The 20,455-nt window shown below is 36.6% G+C and overlaps 2 protein-coding genes across 5 annotated transcripts in view; both read left to right on the plus strand.

The window, feature by feature from the left end:
* LOC127435813 (transcriptional enhancer factor TEF-1-like) overlaps positions 1-13,758 on the plus strand; it is a 47,463-nt gene extending 33,705 nt beyond the window's left edge. For all 4 annotated transcript variants that reach the window (XM_051689534.1, XM_051689536.1, XM_051689537.1 and 1 more), the window contains 8 exons: positions 192-326; positions 1,110-1,150; positions 1,258-1,313; positions 2,535-2,659; positions 5,415-5,588; positions 6,756-6,896; positions 11,226-11,378; positions 11,683-13,758. In XM_051689534.1, the coding sequence (XP_051545494.1) occupies positions 192-326; positions 1,110-1,150; positions 1,258-1,313; positions 2,535-2,659; positions 5,415-5,588; positions 6,756-6,896; positions 11,226-11,378; positions 11,683-11,796 (939 nt within the window). In that variant the 3' untranslated portion in view covers positions 11,797-13,758. The remainder of the gene's footprint in view (positions 1-191; positions 327-1,109; positions 1,151-1,257; positions 1,314-2,534; positions 2,660-5,414; positions 5,589-6,755; positions 6,897-11,225; positions 11,379-11,682) is intronic.
* Positions 13,759-15,531: 1,773 nt separating this feature from the next.
* Positions 15,532-20,104, plus strand: LOC127436008 (ras association domain-containing protein 10-like). The gene has a single exon (XM_051689886.1). The coding sequence runs from the start codon at positions 15,761-15,763 to the stop codon at positions 17,129-17,131; it is 1,371 nt and encodes a 456-aa protein (XP_051545846.1). The 5' UTR covers positions 15,532-15,760; the 3' UTR covers positions 17,132-20,104.
* The last annotated feature ends 351 nt before the right edge of the window (positions 20,105-20,455 follow it).

Raw genomic sequence — 20,455 nt, forward strand, 5'->3', positions numbered from 1 at the left:
AGAAAGTTCACCCAAAAATGAAAAGGAGGTGCTAGGCAATATGACAGCCTCCGTAATCAGTTACTTCTATTGTATTTAAAAAAGATGCAATGAAAGTAAATGGTGATTCAGACTAACATAATACCTAACATATCCTTTCAGCTTTATCACAAACATTCCAGTTCAATCTTCTATAATTTGTCTCGTTAAAGGACCAGACTGTGAAAAATGATGCACTCAACAGGATGGCAGCCATGTCTTCAGCACAGATCATCTCGGCCACCGCCATCCACAGCAGACTGGGTCTGGCGGGGCTCCCACGGCCCACCTTGACTGGGGCGGGAGGGGTAAGAGATGCTACTCCACCTAAATACATTTGTATCCGTTCAAAGGAAAAGCAGAAGAATTTATCCATGCATCTGTAATGTTTAATGCTACTGTGGCAGACAAGCCTCTCGTTTATGGGGAAAGGAGGAAGCAGGAACCGGATTAACAAAAAAAAAAGACTTTAATTCAACATAAAACACTGAATTGAAACATAACAAAAGCGCACACACAAACACTGCTGCGTGCGTCTCTCTCTCTCTCTCTCTCTCTCTCTGGCGTCCCCGGCTCCTCCTTTTATCTCTCTCCTGCTGATTGGGCAACTCAGCGCTGTGGAGTGAATCCTCTCGGCCTGGCCACGCCCTCCTCCTCGTCACATACCCCCACCGCCCGATTCAAGCCGGGGAAACCTCCGGTCTGACTTACTCCACCTCCCTTCCTGGAGGGGAGGAGTTGCCCCTTTGGCCATTCTGTCGCCGGCTGGTCTTTCCCGCCTTCTAGGTACCTGGGCAGGATGAGGGGAGGGGAGAGGAGAAAGAAAGCTAGTGGGAGAGAGAGGGAGAGAGAGAAGAAAAAAAAAAACTCTGGTTCCCGACCACGGCGCCATTCGGTCCTCAGCCAGCTGTCCAGCGATCCTCCGCAATGCCGAGTGAGGGCTCTATCGGAAAGAATCCTCTCAGTGAATCCTCTCAGCCTGGCCACCCTCCACCACATGCATAATTTCACTCAAATAAATTTTATGCAAAAAATTAATTGGTGTTAGTTAACATACAGTATACTGACTTTTTTCCCCTCCACTCTTTTAGTTTTGGCAGATGTCAACAGGGCAGCCTGGTTCCTCGCAAGAGTAAGTACATGTAGATTATACTCTTGAATGGCCATTCAACAACTGTGGAAAGCATGGATGAATTTGTACATAGACTTAAAAGAAAATATTATTTTTTGTTTCCTCAGTGTTAAACATTTCCCACAGCAGAATTACCCCATCCAGACAGCCACAGCCATTACAGGTGTGTACATTCACTGTTGCCTTTGAACTTAATTACATGCTTACATACTGTATAGCCTACCAACTTAACCTCCTGAAACCCGAGCGTGATTGCTGTGTGCATTTTCCATTTTGATTTGTAACAAGTAGCACCTAATAAACATGAAAAAAGAATGAAAAAAAAAAAGAAAATCTAGAGCAAATAGTTTCCCTGAAAATTAATGTCCACATATGTAGATAGCGGAACTAAGTTGTGACCAAGCTATAGAGAGTCAAATTGTTTATTATGTTTCCAGGTGTGTTGGTTATTCGTGTTTTTGAGACGTTACAGAAATTACAGCCGACTTTCTTTAAAGCTGCTTTGGAACAATGTGTAATGGGAAAATAACAAGTAAAAACTATACAAATAAAAATTATTTGACTTGATTTGACTTTTATTTTACAATTTTCTTTTACTTTGGCAACAAAATCTCAATGTTCTCTTTTTGCACTGTCAAACAAACAAGTGATAGCCAGTGCTGAAGCATTTTACCAATCAGAAATCAGCATAATTAATTCTGATACAATTAAGGGCCAGCATTATCCACCTTATTTTCGTCCAAACTCAGTATAAAGCCTCTGAAAACAACATTGATTTTCTCAATGTGAAAATGCACCATAAATATATGTAGGATTTCTAATGAAAACCTTGTGCTTTTGTACACATTAGTTTACATTGTGTTTAACAGAGTGGCATTTCATGATAAATTGCTTACATTTTAAAAATGGCATATCGGATGAAACAAGAGACTCCAATCTTTTGACGCAAACAGGTTTCAATGTAAAAAATTACTTAGGTTTCTCACCGGATGTAGTTTTGTTGCTGTTTCTCCCAAAGACAAACTCTGCTGTGATCAGCAGCATGTTGTTTTGTCACATGACTCCGTACATCAGACATTTAACCCTTTAATGACAGCCCAGAGTCTCAGTTAAATTAAGCATTGCGTATAGCAAGGCCAAAATACATTGTCCACGCATGTGTAAAGGTAGCCAGCTGGTAAGTAGCAGTACATTATGTGTAAACCTCACTCCCCTGGCCCTCAAGAGGCGGACTAACAACTGACTAAAAGTGCTTTGTGTAACTAAAGGTTTTCCAATGGCATCAAGCTGTAAAACCCTTTTAGGTTCTGATTGTAACCATTAATTAAGATATGTACAGTATATGCATCAGTCATGTTTATATATTGTGCATGTGTGTCTTTAGCTTTCGAGTCCCCCACACCCCCAGCTGCTGCAGTGCCGGCGTGGCAGGGACGCTCTATCGGCACCTCCAAACTGAGGCTTGTGGAGTTCGCCGCCTTCTTGGAGCATCAGCGGGACCCAGATTCAGTGAGTCTGCACACCTATCCAGATTTATTGCATCTGACCTGCTTTACCACATAGACACAGTACCACTGTCACTCATTTTACATTTTTTTCATATATATTAAGCATGATCAAGAGGGACTAGTGTTAATATTGTTAATGAAAACAAAAAACAAAATTGTAAAGGAAATACATGTTTTTTAAAACACAGTTGAAATAAAAATTAAATTAAATTTTATGGGGAAAAAAGACTACAAATTACTTTACATGATACACAGTCAACTATCAAATTTGAAAGCTTTACAACCCACCTTCATTAAAATTATAATGTCTTTTAAAATGCCACTAAATAGCAGATAACACAGTTAAACATATTTAAATGATATCAGTTATCAACACGATACATTCGGCTGTCCTAAAATGCTAAAATAATACTATACTGAAATAATACTATAAAACTAAACAAACTACAAAACTTTGAGAAAACTAAACTAAAACGGACAATCATAGAGTGGAAACTAATGAAAACGAAATAAAATTGATAGGACAAATTGACAAAAAATAGTCAATTTGAACAAGAAAAATTCAAAACTATATTTACCCTGAGAGGGACACACATCCTTTGGAGTCATGAAGACATGGATGGATTAAGAGTAAGACCTGGGATGACCAAAATGCTGTGCATCCCTTTAAAAGCAGACCTGTGCCATCTATCATGTTGGCAGCATCTCTATGAAATGCTTGTCCCTCTGGTGTGGCCTGACAGCAGCTATAAATCTTATGTAATACGTAGAATGAGTTGAATTCCCAATGCAATCGTCCAGTTATCAAACTTTTAGTTTCGCCAAGGAGCTGCTTTTGAATGTACCTGAACAGCTTACAAAAGCAATCTGAAATGGTAATTTACTCATACAATCATTATTTGGGAATTGCTTTTGAACTCATGGATACATTATAAAAAGCTTGTTGCCATACTAGGGATGTCATAAAATACTGATATATCGATTATTGATCGGTACGTTATTTTATCGATTTTTGAGGCATTGATATATTAACATCAGCCAACATTTAAATTAAAAGCCTAATTTGTGTGTTTTCAGTTCACTTCAGTTGACTTACATTCAATGTAGTTTGACGTAATAGCTTTGGGAGACCACAAGGGGGTGACATTTGCTGAAGCCGGTCGCGGGTAGGACAGGCATAGATATCACACACACATTACGTGCTGATGGCAGTCCAAAGTTACGAAGGATTTTGTACTTCTTCAAGAATTAACACAGTGACGTGGATGAGTTTGCAGGTTAGTGTATGAAACTGGAGTAACTGTGAAAACTGAACGATTATAAATGGTGACGTTTATTATGCAATTTCCCTGTATGTAGCACTGAATAGGTCTTTCATTCAAGCTGTCAAACCACAAAAAGACTTGTGTAGGCTCTATGAATGATACTTATACACAATATATAATCCAGTAATGACTAGAGTAAATAATCTATGTCCTTTGATAATGATTTGGGTTGAATTTAATGAAAAAATATGCGAGTTGAGCTCCGTAGTGTTGCAAAATTTTTAACAGCCTCCGGAGACGGTGAGCTTGAGGTGTGTTCGTACCTTAAAAGAAAATAATTGTTTTGAATTTTAGAATGCGCCGTGTCGTCCACCAGGTGCTTCCGGTGCACGAACCACTTTATTTACCCTGCCGCTCGCACTTTACCAAAGTTGTGTTGAGAAATATGTTTGAAAAGACAAAGAATATTGTGAAATGACCAGCCCTATTTATATTTTGAAAAACAAATCGGTATATATCGATAATCATCAGGAAAATCTTACGATTATCAATACATGAAAACGGCATCAATCCCAAATCTACTGACAACTGCTTACGCAATTATAATCAGTGAGTGCATTTACATGCACGTTCTTACACCGATTATGCTTAATAAGCGACAACAGTTTTCCTTTATCGGGAAGGTCACAATGCGCTTAAGAATAAAACGATCGTCACAGGTATATTTTTGCCCATTACCCTGATTTCGCATGGCATGTAAACACCTTTTCCGGCATTCTTACTGGCTTATCCAATGAATGTAAGTGTTGTGGGCATGTCTCTTCATGGATTAACATCAAAAGTAGAGAATAACTCGATTATTTCAAATTTCATGTAAATGCGGTTTTCTTGCTTTGAATTTTTCTATTTAGATGATTTTTGGGAGTTATCAGCATATTGGAGTACATGTAAACGGGCTTAGTGTTGGGTGTAATCTGATTACAAAGTAATTAGTTACTGAAATCTAATCACTTTTTTGTCAGAGTTTTGTTACACATTACAATGTAAATTTTTGTAACCAGATTAGAGAATTTCAATTAAGTTAGTTTTGAGTACATTACTTGGATTACAAATATTTCTAAAATAATATTATGTATGTATTTTAGAATACATTTAAAACATTCATTATGTTCAGGTGTACATCTGTTTGTGTACATCCTGTTCTGTGACAGGAAAGGTAGACATTATTTTGAAGTCGTTGAACGGAAAAAAACTAAACTTTCTAGAAAGTAACTTAAAAGTAAAGTAATTACATTACTTTTCTGTGAAGTAATCAGTAAATAATTGTATTACAAATTTAGAGAAGTAATTTGTAGTGGGTTGCTATTTTTTAGCAACTTACCCAACACTGATTATAAAATGAAAATGTTCTTTTGAAAAGTTGTTGAGTGTTTACAAAAATGCCTGCAGTAATTGTATTTGTATTGTTCTAATTACAAACTCTCTTTACAGTACAACAAGCATCTGTTTGTGCACATCGGCCAGACAAATTATTCATACAGTGATGCGCTCCTTGAGACAGTGGATATACATCAAATCTACGATAAATTCCCTGAGAAAAAGGGGGGGCTAAAGGAGCTGTTTGGAAAAGGGCCTCAGAATGCCTTCTTCCTGGTGAAGTTCTGGGTGAGTCACTATGCATTTACAAAATTATGCAGTAATTTGCAGCATTGTTACTGCAAATTTTGCATGACCAAGCACCCCTCACATTTTGCTCAGAAAATGTAAAAATGCAATTCGACAGTGCTGTTGCAAAGGTTTTCCAGTTTGAATTTTTTCTGGTGTTGTAGTTTTAGTTCCTGCATTCCACTGTCTAGTGGGTCACCAGCATCTTTTTTAATTCATGCAGCTGAGAGCAACATGTTCAACACCTTTACGTTTGATTAAAGTGCTGCCTAAAAGCCCGAAGTGTCGTTTTTAATCCCAGCGTGGTCTGAATGTGAAACTGAGCTAGTGCTGTCCTTTAATTCTGCTGATGCTGTGTTTGATAGGGAGGCTATATTTGAACACCTGCCGCTCTGGACGACAGGTGCAAGCACACAAGCGAACCAGACGCCAGCATCCTGGACAGGCTGATATAAAGTGTACCACCCCCCGCCCCCCCCCACCCCCACCCCACCATATACACACACACTTCCATTCTCTCTCTATATTCATTTATACACTGGCACTCCTCTCTGGAATTTTACATTCTTAGAACGGATGCTTACTACAGCTGTTTTTAAATGGTGGTCTATGCTTGCCAGTATGAGTAGTTTATCTGATGTTATTAAAGGGATAGTTCACCCAAAAATGGAAATTCTGTCATTACTCAACCTCATGTCATTCTAAACCGTAAGACTTCCTCCGTGGAACACAAAAGGAGATGTAGCAGAATGTTGATCTATAGACGCAGTCATGGCACTAAATCGTTTGTTTTATAGCCTTGAAATCTCAGACTGTGCAAGGGATTTTTTTATTCATACCTTTCAACAGCATTGAAGATCTCTAGTCCTTAAAAGTTGCAAAAAAAGTTGCATTAAATACATCTGAACCTGTGAAAGAAAGACTGCAGTTACTTCATATGTCTGTGGCCTTGATGGTTATCAGAGGAGGCTCTATTCACAGATTAAAGTAACTGAAGAAGAGTTTACTCTTTACATTGAGCACATTAATCCTGTCAAAAATTAATTTATAACTGTCTGCTGATTACACATTAATTTGGAACCTTGAGCCCTTGGTCAGATTGCACAAGTGTATTTTTATGACCATTTTCCTCTCCATCTGGTTATTAAATTATCATTGTCTCCACAGGCCGATCTGAACTGTAACATACAGGAGGATTCTGGAGCGTTCTATGGCGTGACTAGTCAGTATGAGAGCTCAGAGAACATGACCATTACCTGCTCGACAAAGGTCTGCTCCTTCGGAAAACAAGTGGTTGAAAAAGTTGAGGTGAGAATTGAGAAAAAACTCTTATGCAGTGAAACTGATGAAGTTTAAACGAGCATGACTAAAAGAAGGAATTAAATTAGATTATATAAAATGTTATAAATAAGGATCATTGATAAATACGTTTGTCCACGATGATAAAAATGAGAAATCTTTTAAAAATCTACTTTAAAAATATGTCAAGTTTGCAGAAATGTAAATGTAGAAATGTGTTCATGTTTGTCTCATAAATAAAAATAAAAAAAACATATATAGCATTTTCTCTAAAGAAATTTATTTTTTAATGATTTAATTTTTTAAAGCAGTGAAACCATCAAGTTAAAGGTATTAAAATACTTTCCTTGCACCTTGAATACACTTGAGTTTACAGAACTTAATCATTTATTTCAACAAAGTCTTTAAACATATTTTTCAAGGTAAAAATATTTGTGACAATTATCGTGCATTTTTGAGTCACGAATATCAAGAAGTTTTCTTAGGGTTACTCCATATGACCTAATAATAATAATAATAATAATAATAAAACAAACCTTCACATACAGTCATGAGGGTCTAAAGGGGTCCTCTCTGATTTTTTTTTTTTTTTTTTTTAAGTTCATGTTGGTTACACCACCTGACTTTATATTAATAACAAAATTGTTTCACTGCTTATGTTTTTTTTTAAATAAATAATAATAAAAGATTATTCCAAACCACATATACCAACTTTCGTTTTTCAAGAATTCCAGCTTTTAATGAGACTTTTTTTTTATTGTTGTCTCTGGACGGTTATACCACTTTAGACATTTTTTACTTTAAACCCTAGAAAAAATATCAAAATGACTTGTTACTCAAGAATTGAAAACATGTTAATCTTAGTAGTGGTCTATTCAAGTACCATAATTGTTTGTGTGAATTGCATTTTTAACGCATTTTTGAAAAACTTTATTGATCCAGACATAAAACAATGTCACATCATTGACCCACAAATGTAGATGGACCTGGGCACTCGAAATGGGATCACAAAAGCAGTATTACATAAAAGACTAAAAAAAGACAAAGTTTGACATTGACATTTTGGCATCAAGTTTATCGAAATGTATGTTTTATAGTATGATTTACCCATTCATCAAATAAAATAAAAAAATTCAGTTAAAGTGTCATGAAACCCCCCTAGTTCAGCACCAATCGTTCACACCTCAGACTGAAAAAAGACTCATGGAATAAGCATAAAAATATGTACAAATATGAGCGGTTACGGGGATAGGATGGGAGGGGGACAAGAGCTACTTCCAAAACACACACACAACAGAGATGGCAGAGATCACATCATGAGTGGAGATGAAAACAAAAAGTTTTGCGGCACTTTGCTGTATATCAATCATGGGACAAAAGTGTGAAGAGTGAAAGACGATAGAACAGTTTGGAAATCTGCAAAAAAGATTTGGATGGTTTGTTTAAAATTTTGAGAATGAAGTGAGAGCAGCACTCAGAGCAGACATTACCATCAAAACCAGCACTGCTTTGAGACTAAATTAATTCATAGATATTTATTCTTACAAGAAGTGTTTTGGGTTTAATACAAGTTAAAATCTATTGACAGTATTTGTGGCATAATGTTGACTGGCACAGAAAATAATTTTTCTAAGGAATAAAATTGCATTTAGTAAGGCACATACAATGGAAGTAAACAGGTCCAATACACAAAACATTACATACACACTGTTTTTCTAAAGTATAGCCACAACACTTAAGCATAGTATTTTTTAACATGACTCTGTTGTGATTAAATTGCTTACTAGCCTTGTCTGTGTAAAGTTATCCAGTATTTCAGCTATGTTGTCATGACAACATAACAGTGGTAAACCATGTACGAAACCATCCCGGAAACATTCGCACAATGTAAAAAAAAAAGAGAGAGCTGACATTACTTTGAGTTTTCAGTCTTATTATTGTTTTCTGTTTTTGAACAAGCCGCCGTGATATCTTGTCCATAACACACGGAGAAGATGCGATAAAATCAGCATCTGAAATAACAGTCTCCCTTCATAAACAGCATGTTTGGAGCGCGAGAAGCAGTACTGCACCCAAGAAATGCTCGCATCGGTCCAGTTATGGACTGTGGTCCATTCTGATGAGTGATTTCGATCTCACCATGGTGTTTAGTGTAAAAGTCTGTTCTCATTTTTGTTCAGCGAGTGCTGTTTTGAACTAGCACCAAACCTCTGTCATGTCTGCATGTATTCTGAGTTCTCCACTGTAATGTGAGCTCATGCATAAGGCAGTACATGTGTACTTTCCTACCAATTATAACCCAGAGTTTACACATATACCTAATTTTTGTGACTTTGCTTCAACTTTCGTTTTTTAAACCAGAAAAACGAAATGGCTCAATGGCCCCATTTATACCTTGCATTAACATACGTTTTCGGTGATCAGATTACTATTGGATTGCACTTGGCCACATTAAATGACATTTTGATTGGATTACTCAAACCACATTCAGAGGTGGTCATGAACGATTATGACCACATTTAAAGGTGTAAATGCAAATGCGTTTTCGTTATCCAGATACAACTAGTAAGTAATTAAATATGTGGTGAGATTACCCTACAGTTGTCAGTTGTTAAAGCGCTGTGTTGTGTGTTCTTGCCTTTTTTCTGTTAATCCAGCCATCACAATGTGATGAACACAACAGACACTGCCATCTTGCAGTCTTATCATCCGAACAATGAACAAAATCCCATTAACTATTACATTGAAATACATTTTGAGTATCTCAAAATGTATGAAAGTTGTATCAGGTGGAAATAGTTTTCAGTCTTTCAGATGAGAAGCAAATACAAAGCGCCTAAAGTGATATGACTACACACTCTCATGGTGAAATCGTAAGGATTCATACAACTTTTCTAAATTTGGCTAATTCGTATATCGTACAACTGCATTCGTATGAATTCGTATGACTTTCACTTTAGCCAATGACATCACTGGACATCGTTTCCATCTAATATGCTTCTGTCACACACAACAGCTTCCTATCATGTTTGCACACTCTATTGATCAGTTAAGTTTAGATAAGGGGTTTAGGTAAGGGCATATTATTAATAACGCCTCATGCGCAAAACTCTCGCTTACTTCCACATTAGACATCTGGACATTTGCATGTGATGAAGTCATACAAATTTATACAAACGAACTCGTATGAAATCATACGAAATAGTCAACTCGGAAAATATGTACCAATTTTCATGAGACTGGGTTGGATATGAATATCATTAGATTTGCTTCAGCAACCCGAAATTTAGCTTTGTCGGCTGCCACATTTTTTTAAAAGAAGTAAAACCCTGACTGTTAAAGTGGTAGAAAGCATTTGGATTATCCATCAGTGTTTTTGCAATCTGCTAAAAGACAGAGAATTTTAGTTTCCAAAGCCACTGATGTAATATAAGAAGTGTTTTCCATTTTGCACGGGTAATTTTGATCGGATCTCTATCCGACCACAGTGGAGATGCGTTAGTTGGTTTATATTTACACTTTGCAGTCAAAAGAATATCCAGATACTATCCGGATATGAAACGCGTGTAAACAGGGCCGATAAAACAAAAAAATTACCACCTTTTCCTTAACAATAAACTTAATGAGTGCTATCATTGTTTTAAGTGATGTTTCGGGGTTTCATGACCCTTTAAGTTTAAGGGATGTGTTATTTGATTATTTTTAATTAATTATGTAGTAACTTTGTATTTGAAGTAACTTTCAAACCTCTCTAAATTAAAAAGTATTACTTCTTTTTGTATTATATAATTTTATGAACAAAATCGTAATTATTTTGATGATAATTAATTTTCTTATAATTTTATTTTATTTTTTAATCCCCTTTTCTCCCAATTTGGAATGCCCAATTCCCACGTCCTCGTTGTGGCGCGGTAACTCACCTCAATCCGGGTAGCAGAGGACAAGTCTCAGTTACAGTCAATCCGCGCATCTTATCACGTGGCTCGCTGTGCATGACACCACGGAGACTCATAGCATGTGGAGAATCATGCTACTCTCCGCGATCCACGCACAACTTACCACGCGCCCCATTGAGAGCGAGAACCACTAATCGCGACCACGAGGAGGTTACCCCATGTGAATCTACCCTCCCTAGCGACCGGGCCAATTTGGTTGCTTAGGAGACCTGGCTGGAGTCACTCAGCACACCCTGGATTGGAACTCGCGACTCCAGGGGTGGTAGTCAGCGTCAATACTCGCTGAGCTACCCAGGCCCCTATTGTTAATAATTCTGTAATTTTCTCCAGTCATTAATAAAAGCTAACTGTTCTTGTCTTCTCCTCTTCCTTGCTCTCACAGACGGAGTATGCTCGGTTTGATAATGGCCGTTTTGTGTACAAAATCAGCCGGTCGCCCATGTGTGAATACATGATCAACTTCATCCATAAACTAAAGCACCTGCCTGAGAAATACATGATGAACAGTGTACTAGAGAACTTCACCATACTATTGGTAGGTCTTACAATCTCCATGCAAGAACGTGTTGTATCATTTACAACGTATAGGGCAGCCATACATTTTTAAATGCAGGTCTTTATAAGATTTTATTGGCATTTTTAAACAGTAAAAACTAAGAACCTCACAACTTTGGCAAAACTAGCCCTTTTCTTCCAACGTTCTGACTTTAGACTTATATAAACTGTTCATTTATATAAAGTGCCAAAACAAACCACAAACCGCAGTGTACCTCATCTCTTGTGGATTGCATACACGTGTTTGTCTGTGCAACTTACAGCATTTCTTGCTGTCCCTTTAGGTGGTGTCGAACAGAGAAACACAAGAGACACTGCTGTGCATGGCCTGCGTGTTTGAAGTATCAAACAGCGAGCACGGCGCTCAGCATCACATCTACAGACTGGTCAAAGACTGAGACGCCACATCTCGTACGACCAACACTATGAACAGTCAGCCAGCTACACGCTGCCCACAGAGAGCGGAAAAAGAACTTGAGAACAGTGGCGACTTTATATTCACTGAGGTTTTTACTCGTGGCAACTACACAGCTGACAGCAGCCAATGGCAGAAGAGCCTGTCTGACTAAGAAAAGCTTTTGAATGTCTCACAAGCTCATTTTAAATGGCTGTGTCTCCGGCCGTCCCACCCAGAAGGCTTTCAGCAAATTTTTTCTGGAATTAATAACTACATTTATTATATTTTTTTGTCATTTGTGTTTTGGTGTTTATTTTTCTTTTTAATCTGTTGTGTGGGTAAACTGGCGGTACGGTCTTGTTACTTTGTTAGGATGTCTGTGTTTAACCTGGTGGATGTTTTAAATCAACATGTGTTTTGGATGGACGTTGCCTATATAAAATTGTAATGGCAAAGTTTTTTTTTCACTGTCTTTTATTCTCACACTGAACAGTAGATTTCAAAGACTTTGCCCCCAGGTATTTTTCACCTTTAGTGAATTTAATTAATGAAAGAGCATAAAAAGGTACTGTATTATTTATGTGGAACTTACTGCTTTATACACTGCACAGTCTGACCTACAATTAAACATACTAAAACACTATACTTAGATACATGCATTTTTTAAAATAGAACCATTTAGAAAACAGCTAAAAATAATTAATTGAACAGATTGCAGGATATAGATAAATCAAGCCATTAAAGACAAACAAATCTAAATAATTACCTTTGTTGTATTGTTTGTATATCCAGTAGTCGTTTGAGGTGATAAAATTGTTTATTTGTGAATTTAAGAGCATTTAGTTAAACTAGCACATTTTTATCCGATAAATTGTCTGTTCCTTCCCATATCAAAAGATGCTACACAAGCAAAGGATTTTACATAGCAAAATCACCAAAGCATAAAAGAATATCGTGCCTTAGAATTAGACAAAGTATAAGGATAAACACTGAGTAAAAGTATGTGACCTCACTTTTGTTTGTATTTTGTCCCATAAAAATGTTGACAGGTATACCATTTTTTTTTTCAAGCCAGTCTAAGCAAAGTAGGTCATTAATTTTTCTCTTTTCGTACACCAAATAAATACACTCTATCACTTCTGTTCATGCCAAGTGAATGCTACAGGTGTTGAAAGTGCCTTGTGTGTTTGTTTGATTTTCCAGCTTAGAAAAGATTTGAAATGTTGACACCAAAAAAAGTGAGTCAGATTTGGATCAATCACCATAATGCCTTTGACATTTGAATTCTTTTGCAAGCTGGGAGAAATGTGATTCATTCTAAAACTGGCTGACAGAAAAGTGTTGTCTCTCTTGTGCATTTAGCAATTTCGATTTTTCTATTTTTATTTTGTGGACCAGTTAACAAGGCAACATTGTTTGACAGGGGCAAAAGGCACAGTATAAAACAATAAAGGTTAAAAATCAGGTACTCCTCTACCCTGTAAGGACAACAATTCATTTTAATGTTATGTATATAAGGAATGGATGATAAGATTTTATGTACACAAAGGCATCATGTGAGGTGAAGTTACAATGAAACAACCTGAATATCTGAATGACAGTCCAGTGGTTAAAGGACTGTATATTTCATATTGCTCTGGGTAAAATGACTCATAATCTGAATTCAATTGTTGATCTCCGTTGTATTCACCAAATAAGATTGTTGCATATTTTATCTGAAATCTAAACACCCGTGTTTAACCTGTTTTGAAGAGTATCTGTTAGCAAAATGAGCACTGAAACAGAACACTAATGTTTTTGTCAATTCTTTTGTCTGGAGAGCACTGAAGCATTGAGTTGGGGTAGCTTTTTAATAGGTGGAGACTTTTGTCAAATAATTGTTTCAATTGTGTAATGTTTACTTTTACGTTGGAGGGATGAAACGAAAAGAAAATGAAAATAAACTTGTAGTGTTTGTACCGCAGACTGCTTTGAATAGCTTTTGTATTTTTTCTCTTGCACTAACAACCTTAAAGTCCGTTGCACTTCTAACGTTTCTGAGAGAATCTATGTTTTTTATGTAGTTTTATTAAAACACATGTAATGTTTCTTAGAAACCACCAGATGGCAGTATACTTTTAAAAAATTATTTACAGGGCCCACACTGTTTTAATTGGTTGTATTTTTTGTCACTAATACATTATATTTATTTTTTAAATGATTGTTTTGCAATTAAAAGACAAAAAAAAATTTGTTTTAATAATATAATTATAATAAATATATAAAATAATTATTATATTACCATTATATTACAATTAAATTATTTGATATGATTTATTATCATCATCATTAGCAAATTAGTAATGGGCATCCACTGATGTATGTCGATGTGGGACTATATTAATACAGTAAAACGTGTGTATGTGGGCCTGATGGCTTATTTCATCAACAAAATTATCCTTTGGTCTCTCTCATCTAAAGATATTACGCCCTAAATCCTTGTTGACCCATGGGAATTTTGGAAATCTGGACATACGGTTTTGCACAACTGGATAGATGCCATCAGCAGTGATTCACGTTGTATTCACTCTGTCACTGACCTTTTATTTTTTAATATAAGCAACCATAAAAAGCCTCCCTAGTGAACAGGAAGCCTGAAAATCATACACAATATTCTAAATATCATCTAGTACACTCCAAAATATCATTCAGTCTGATTTGAAGGGTTATGCATTTTTATTTCATGACAAATTTAATAAATAATATTCAGTTTTGTTTTACAATACAGTTTGGTAAATGGCGAAGCAACTACATTTGTTTTGGCATTAATTGAACAAATTTTATACTTAGCAAAGTTAAGCATATTTAAATACATTAGCTGAAACCTTACTTTTTAATTATATTAAAGGAACTTTCCAGATTCAATACAATTTAAGCTCAATCGACAGCATTTGTGGCGTGATGTTTATTTTCACAAAAATTAAATTCGAGTCCCTCTTTTTCTTCCAAAAAAAAAATAAAAATAAAAAAATAAAGCTAAAATCTGGGTTACAGTGAGGCACTTACTATGGAAGACAATGGGGCCAGTCTGTAAACGTTAAAAATACTCACTGTTTCAAAAGTATAGCCACAAAATGTAAACAATATGCCTGTTAACATTATTTAAGTGTGATAAAATCGCTTGCTAACCTTTTCTGTGTAAAATTATATCCAATTTTACAACTTTGTTGCCATGACGACTGTAAACATGATTTAAACAAATTTACAGCTCAAATAATACATGAGTTTTAACAGAAGAATTAATGTAAGTGCTTTAATAAAAATATAAACTTCACATTTCTGTCTTTAAACCCTCCAGAAATTGGCCCCCATTCACATCCATTGTAAGTGCCTTATGTGTGTGTGTGTGTGTGTGTGTATATATATATATATATATATATATATACACACACATATATATTTATTACATATTATACAATTCATATTTGAATAACATTGGTTTTTAAGCATAATATATTAGCGTATTTAATCAAAGTAATGAAATGAAAACTTTCATTAAATGTTTTTTTATTTATTTTTTTATTTTTATCTATGATATTGCTATACACAGTGGTTGCTCATGATCATTACATTGCATTCTTTTCTAAAATGACTGAAGTTGGTGGCGTATAATGTCACGTGATCTTGGGACACACACACACACACACACACACACACACAGTGAAGTGTGGGCGGTGCCTGCACGCTCAGAAACACGCTGCTGTAGTTTAGGGACAAACACTATTATCAGTGGTGTTACAGACGCACAGAAGGCAACGCAGTCAGCTAGCCAAAGTGCCATATCTCTTTACCTCATATTTTAAACGTCATTCACCTTCTAAACTTGTGCGAAATGTAACTTTCCAGATTCCCCGTGGAGAGTGGATTTTAAGCTTCATTTTCTTCCCATATAAAAGACTGTTTGCGTGAACTAGATGTAAATCATCATGGAACCAGAGGAGAGCAAAATCTCGGTGTGGGTATGCCGGGAGGAGAAGCTGGTGTCCGGGCTGTCCAGGCGCACCACCTGCGCGGACGTGGTGAAGGTGCTGTTGGAGGACCAGATCTTGCAGCAAGGTGCGAGCGCGGCGATGCTCACCGGCACCCCACAGTCGTATTGTATCGTGGAAAAGTGGAGAGGGTTTGAACGGACATTGCCTAATAAAACTAAAATCATGCGCCTTTGGGGCGCCTGGGGAGACGAGCAGGAGAACGTGAGGTTCGTCCTGGTGAAGAACGAGGCGTCCATGCCCAGCAACGGACCTCGGAGCGCCGAAGCGCGGGTTGTGCTCAGCAAAGAGAGTCCCTGCGCCTACAAGGGCACCGCCAGAGCCACCATGGCGTTTTCCCAAGACAAACAGCGCCGGATTGTGAGAAAGGCTTTTAGAAAGTTGGACAAAATGAATAAGAAGAAAGAAGAGACTTTGGTGAGAGACAGATCCTCTGTGGAGAAAATGGAGACCTTAGTGCATCTTATTGTTTCACAGGATCACACTATTCGCCAGCAGATACAACGGATAAAAGAGTTGGATGGTGAAATCGAGAGGTATGAATCAAAAGTGCACTTTGACAGAATGAAAAGACACGGTGTAAACTACGTGCAGGACACTTATTTGTTGGACCAGGGATCGGATACGGATTCCAGCGCGCAAACGGACGCGTCGGAGGCTATCGCGCAGTTTGAGCAGTACGCGTCACGGTGCGACCAAGTTATTCAACTTCAAGATGAACTAGCGGAGCGGGAAGCTCTTATGGATATACTTACGGGCGAAATTCAAGAGGAACTCAACCACAGATGGATGAGACGGCGGCAGGAGGAGCTCTCCAACAAAGACACCGAGAGTATTGCTGAAGAAATGGCCCTCAAGGTGACTTCAGTCCCTGAGGAGCCAGTCTCAGTTGTACCTGACTCCCTATCAGACAATGAACTCCAATTAGAGGAGGAGAGAATCAAAACAGAACTGGATACGAGTTTATACATAGGGCTGCGCTTGAACACTGATCTGGAGACTGTGAGGAGCGACCTGGACATGAGCCAGGAGATTTTGGACTCGAAGGAGCTGGAGTTGAGGGAATTACTTGAAAAGGTTCACAGATTAGACGAATTAGAGGGCGAACGGTCGAAGGACAGCAAAGATGAGCAGGTTGAAACTGAAACTGAGCAGTTACCCTCTGAAGACAAGGACAATGTTTGGGTAGAGCAGGCGAGAGGACTGTCAAAAACCTGCAGCACCAATGATGATGACTCGGACACGGGACTGAGTTCAATGCACAGCCAAGACTCGGATAATCCAACTGTTTGCGAGTCACTCGTATGATTCGTGTGGATCATTTGATACTGTGCGAGTTCAGGGAACATTTCAATGTACTATTCTTTCTTTATAAGAGAGATATGCATGCAGAATATACCAGTGTAGTGTTATGGTTGCCTCACTCTTTAACTGCATCGTATATGGGTGATCCTCACAAAACCTGTCAAGAAAATGTTCTGGTACTAGTACTCCAAAATCAAAAGAAACAAATAAGAAATTATATTTTGTATATAGAAATGGAATCCTATTTTTATGGTCATTACATTTTTTTTTTACATTGTGACATTATTTACACAATAGTTATGCTCATTTTACCCCCCAATTCTCATTACCGCAATGCTAAAAAAAATTGTCATAATAATAATTTTATTACCGCAATGCGAAAAATATGGTCATTATAATATTCTCATTACCACAATGCTAAAAAAAGACAGGCATTATGATATTCTAATTACTAAAAAGCTAAAAAATATGGTCATTGTAATAATCTCATTACCGCAATGTGAAAAAAAATTGTCATTTGATGTTCTCAATACCACAATGCAAAAAAACAAACAAAATATGGTCATTATGATACTCATTACCACAATTCGTAAAAAGATTGTAATTATAATATTCTCATTATCGCAATGCTAAAAAAGATGTCCATTATGATATTTTCATTACCGCAATGCGAAAAAAAGATGGTCATTATAATATTCTCATTACCGCAATGCAAAAAAAGATCAATATGATATTCTCATTAATGCAATGTAAAAAAAAGATGGCCATTTTGATATTCTCATTACCCCAATGCGAAAAAAGATGGTCAGTATAATATTCTTATTACTGCAATGTAAAAAAAGGCCATTATAATATTCTCATTACCGCAATGCAAAAAAGACGGTCATTATTATATTCTCATTACTGCATTGCGAAAAGAAGACGGTCATTATATTCTCATTACCGCAATGCTTAAAAAGATGGTCAATATGATATTCTCATTACCACAATGTGAAAATATATGGTAATTATGATATTCCCTTTACCACAATGTGAAAAAAATTATATTTAAATTATAAAGTATTTATACATCATAGTAGTCCTCCCTTGGTACTGCCTTTCATTTCTGCTGATTTTAGTAAAAAGTGGTAAAGCATTACTGTAATGAGATTTGGGTGGTAAAATTTGTTTAATGTCACAATGCTTTTTATGTTGACAGGCTTAATGAATCACTTGTGCTGTAGTAAAGCCACCTCCGCTTAAATCTCAGTGCTCTTAAAGGCACCTCCGCTTAAAAGGGCACCTTTATATTTGTGAACGAAAGGAGCAGGGGCTTGTGCCCCTGTAGCCCCCGTTTTGTGCACGTCAGTGGCTTGTAAGGTGCAACTTACCAAGTAGTAACTAATTAACCAATGCCTAGACCAAGAAATGTCCACTGTTTGTAGATTCATGTTAAAATATGAACACTATTTAGACATGTATTTGTCTAATTATATAGCCTACTGTTAAAGATCTACAGAATTATTTATTGTAGAAATATTTAGGCAAAAAATAGCTGCATTGTGCAGATTTGAGGTAATCAGTTCAATGTCATGTTCACCAGCTGAGTAATTAGAATGATCCACTTATAGCTTTTGAATGATGCATCGGTTTATCCAAAATTTTAAGCATAATCAAAAAGATCCTAAGCTGTGGAAACCAAAACTATGAGAATCAAAAGTAGGCTCACCACCTGTAAAAAAAAAAAAAAAGGTGCGTGCAATGCACTGTTGTGTTTAGTCATACCTCTGAGGAAGTGATGCGTGAATCCCTGCATTAAATGTTTGCTTACAGTAAAGAGAAAGACTGAAGCAATTTAAACGAGACTGCTGCAGTTAACCTAAATATACTCTAGACATAATGGAATTTGCCATTAAGTCATTGCTGCTTATTTTTTATCTTAATACCCATTAATTTTCTTGTCAGGAGGCACCATTCAAGATCAAATGTGTTCTGTGGTTGACTAAAGTCTCTAATCTCATACATATGAATTCTCCATTGCAACAAATAGGACAACAATGGCACAATTATAATGTGTAATGCCTAAAAAAGTGACTGCACACTGAAATGATTTTGTGAATGCTGTTGTAGCTAATTCGTTGTTCTCTACAAAGGCATTGGTGTGATTTCAATCATTATTTATTGAATTAACGTTACACACCATGGAAAAATGAGAAGTCTGTAATCATTTACTCACTCTCCATTTAAACACAAAAGGAGATGTGAGGCAGAATGTAAGCCTCAGTGACCATTCACTTTCATTGTATTTGGGTGGGGGGGTATGCAAAGTGAATGGTGACTGAGACAAACATTTTGCCTAATATCTCCTTTCAGGTTCTACAGATGAAAGAAAGTCATACGAGTTTGGAATGACACAAGGGTGAGTAAATGATGACAGAATATAAATTTTTGGGTGAACTGTCCCTTTAATGTCAAAATTAAAGTCTGAACTTTGGTGCCAATAATACCAAATTAACATAAAGCACAAAGACAGACTGAAACTGCCAAAAACATGTCAGAAACTGTGCATTTTGATCCAGCATCATCTCATCTGTAAGCACAGCAAAAACACAAAGTGTCTGAAGTTTTGGCATGGCATAAATACGACTTTTAATACAGTGAAATGTCACGGAGTTCACAGATTCTGTTGTATATCAAGAGGATTTGAGTTAAGCCTTAAATGTGATGTTTTAAAACAGAGGAATAAAAAGGAAATAACCACCCTCCTAATCCATTATTATGTTCATTGTTTTTCACTTTTTCATTTGTTGCAGCACTGGTAACATAAGAATTATTGCATTTGGAAAAGCCCAGTTATGTTGGTGCCACACTGTGAATACTGTATTTGCAGATGAAAGAGGCAATTGTGTTAAACTGTGTTTTTATGTTCCATCTGTACAACCTTTAATCATATACACAGCATAAATATCAAATTAAAGGCAAGAAGCACTGAAATAAGTTCTGTTTATGGTCTACTTTTTATGCTCTAAAATAGAGCCAAGGGAATTGGCCATTTACAGTAATTTGTCAAATTTAAAAATGTGGGGTGTACAGGTACAGTGGGGTCAAAAGGTCTGAAACCATATTAAATACAAAAACAAAGTTTTTGGATTTCGAAACATTTAACACACAAAAGTTGTGATGTAAATAACAAGAAACATTTCAGATTCCATCACTAATCAAATAAGCACATTTATGACACTGACTATGTTAACTCGTTTGCACAAAAGTTTGAACATTCTTAAATCATGCTGGATAACATTGATCATCAGGTTTTTCACAAACCAGCTCGAGAGCATGCTGTCATTA

Source organism: Myxocyprinus asiaticus, chromosome 46 (genome assembly GCF_019703515.2).
Source record: "Myxocyprinus asiaticus isolate MX2 ecotype Aquarium Trade chromosome 46, UBuf_Myxa_2, whole genome shotgun sequence".
Taxonomy (NCBI): Eukaryota; Metazoa; Chordata; class Actinopteri; order Cypriniformes; family Catostomidae; genus Myxocyprinus; species Myxocyprinus asiaticus.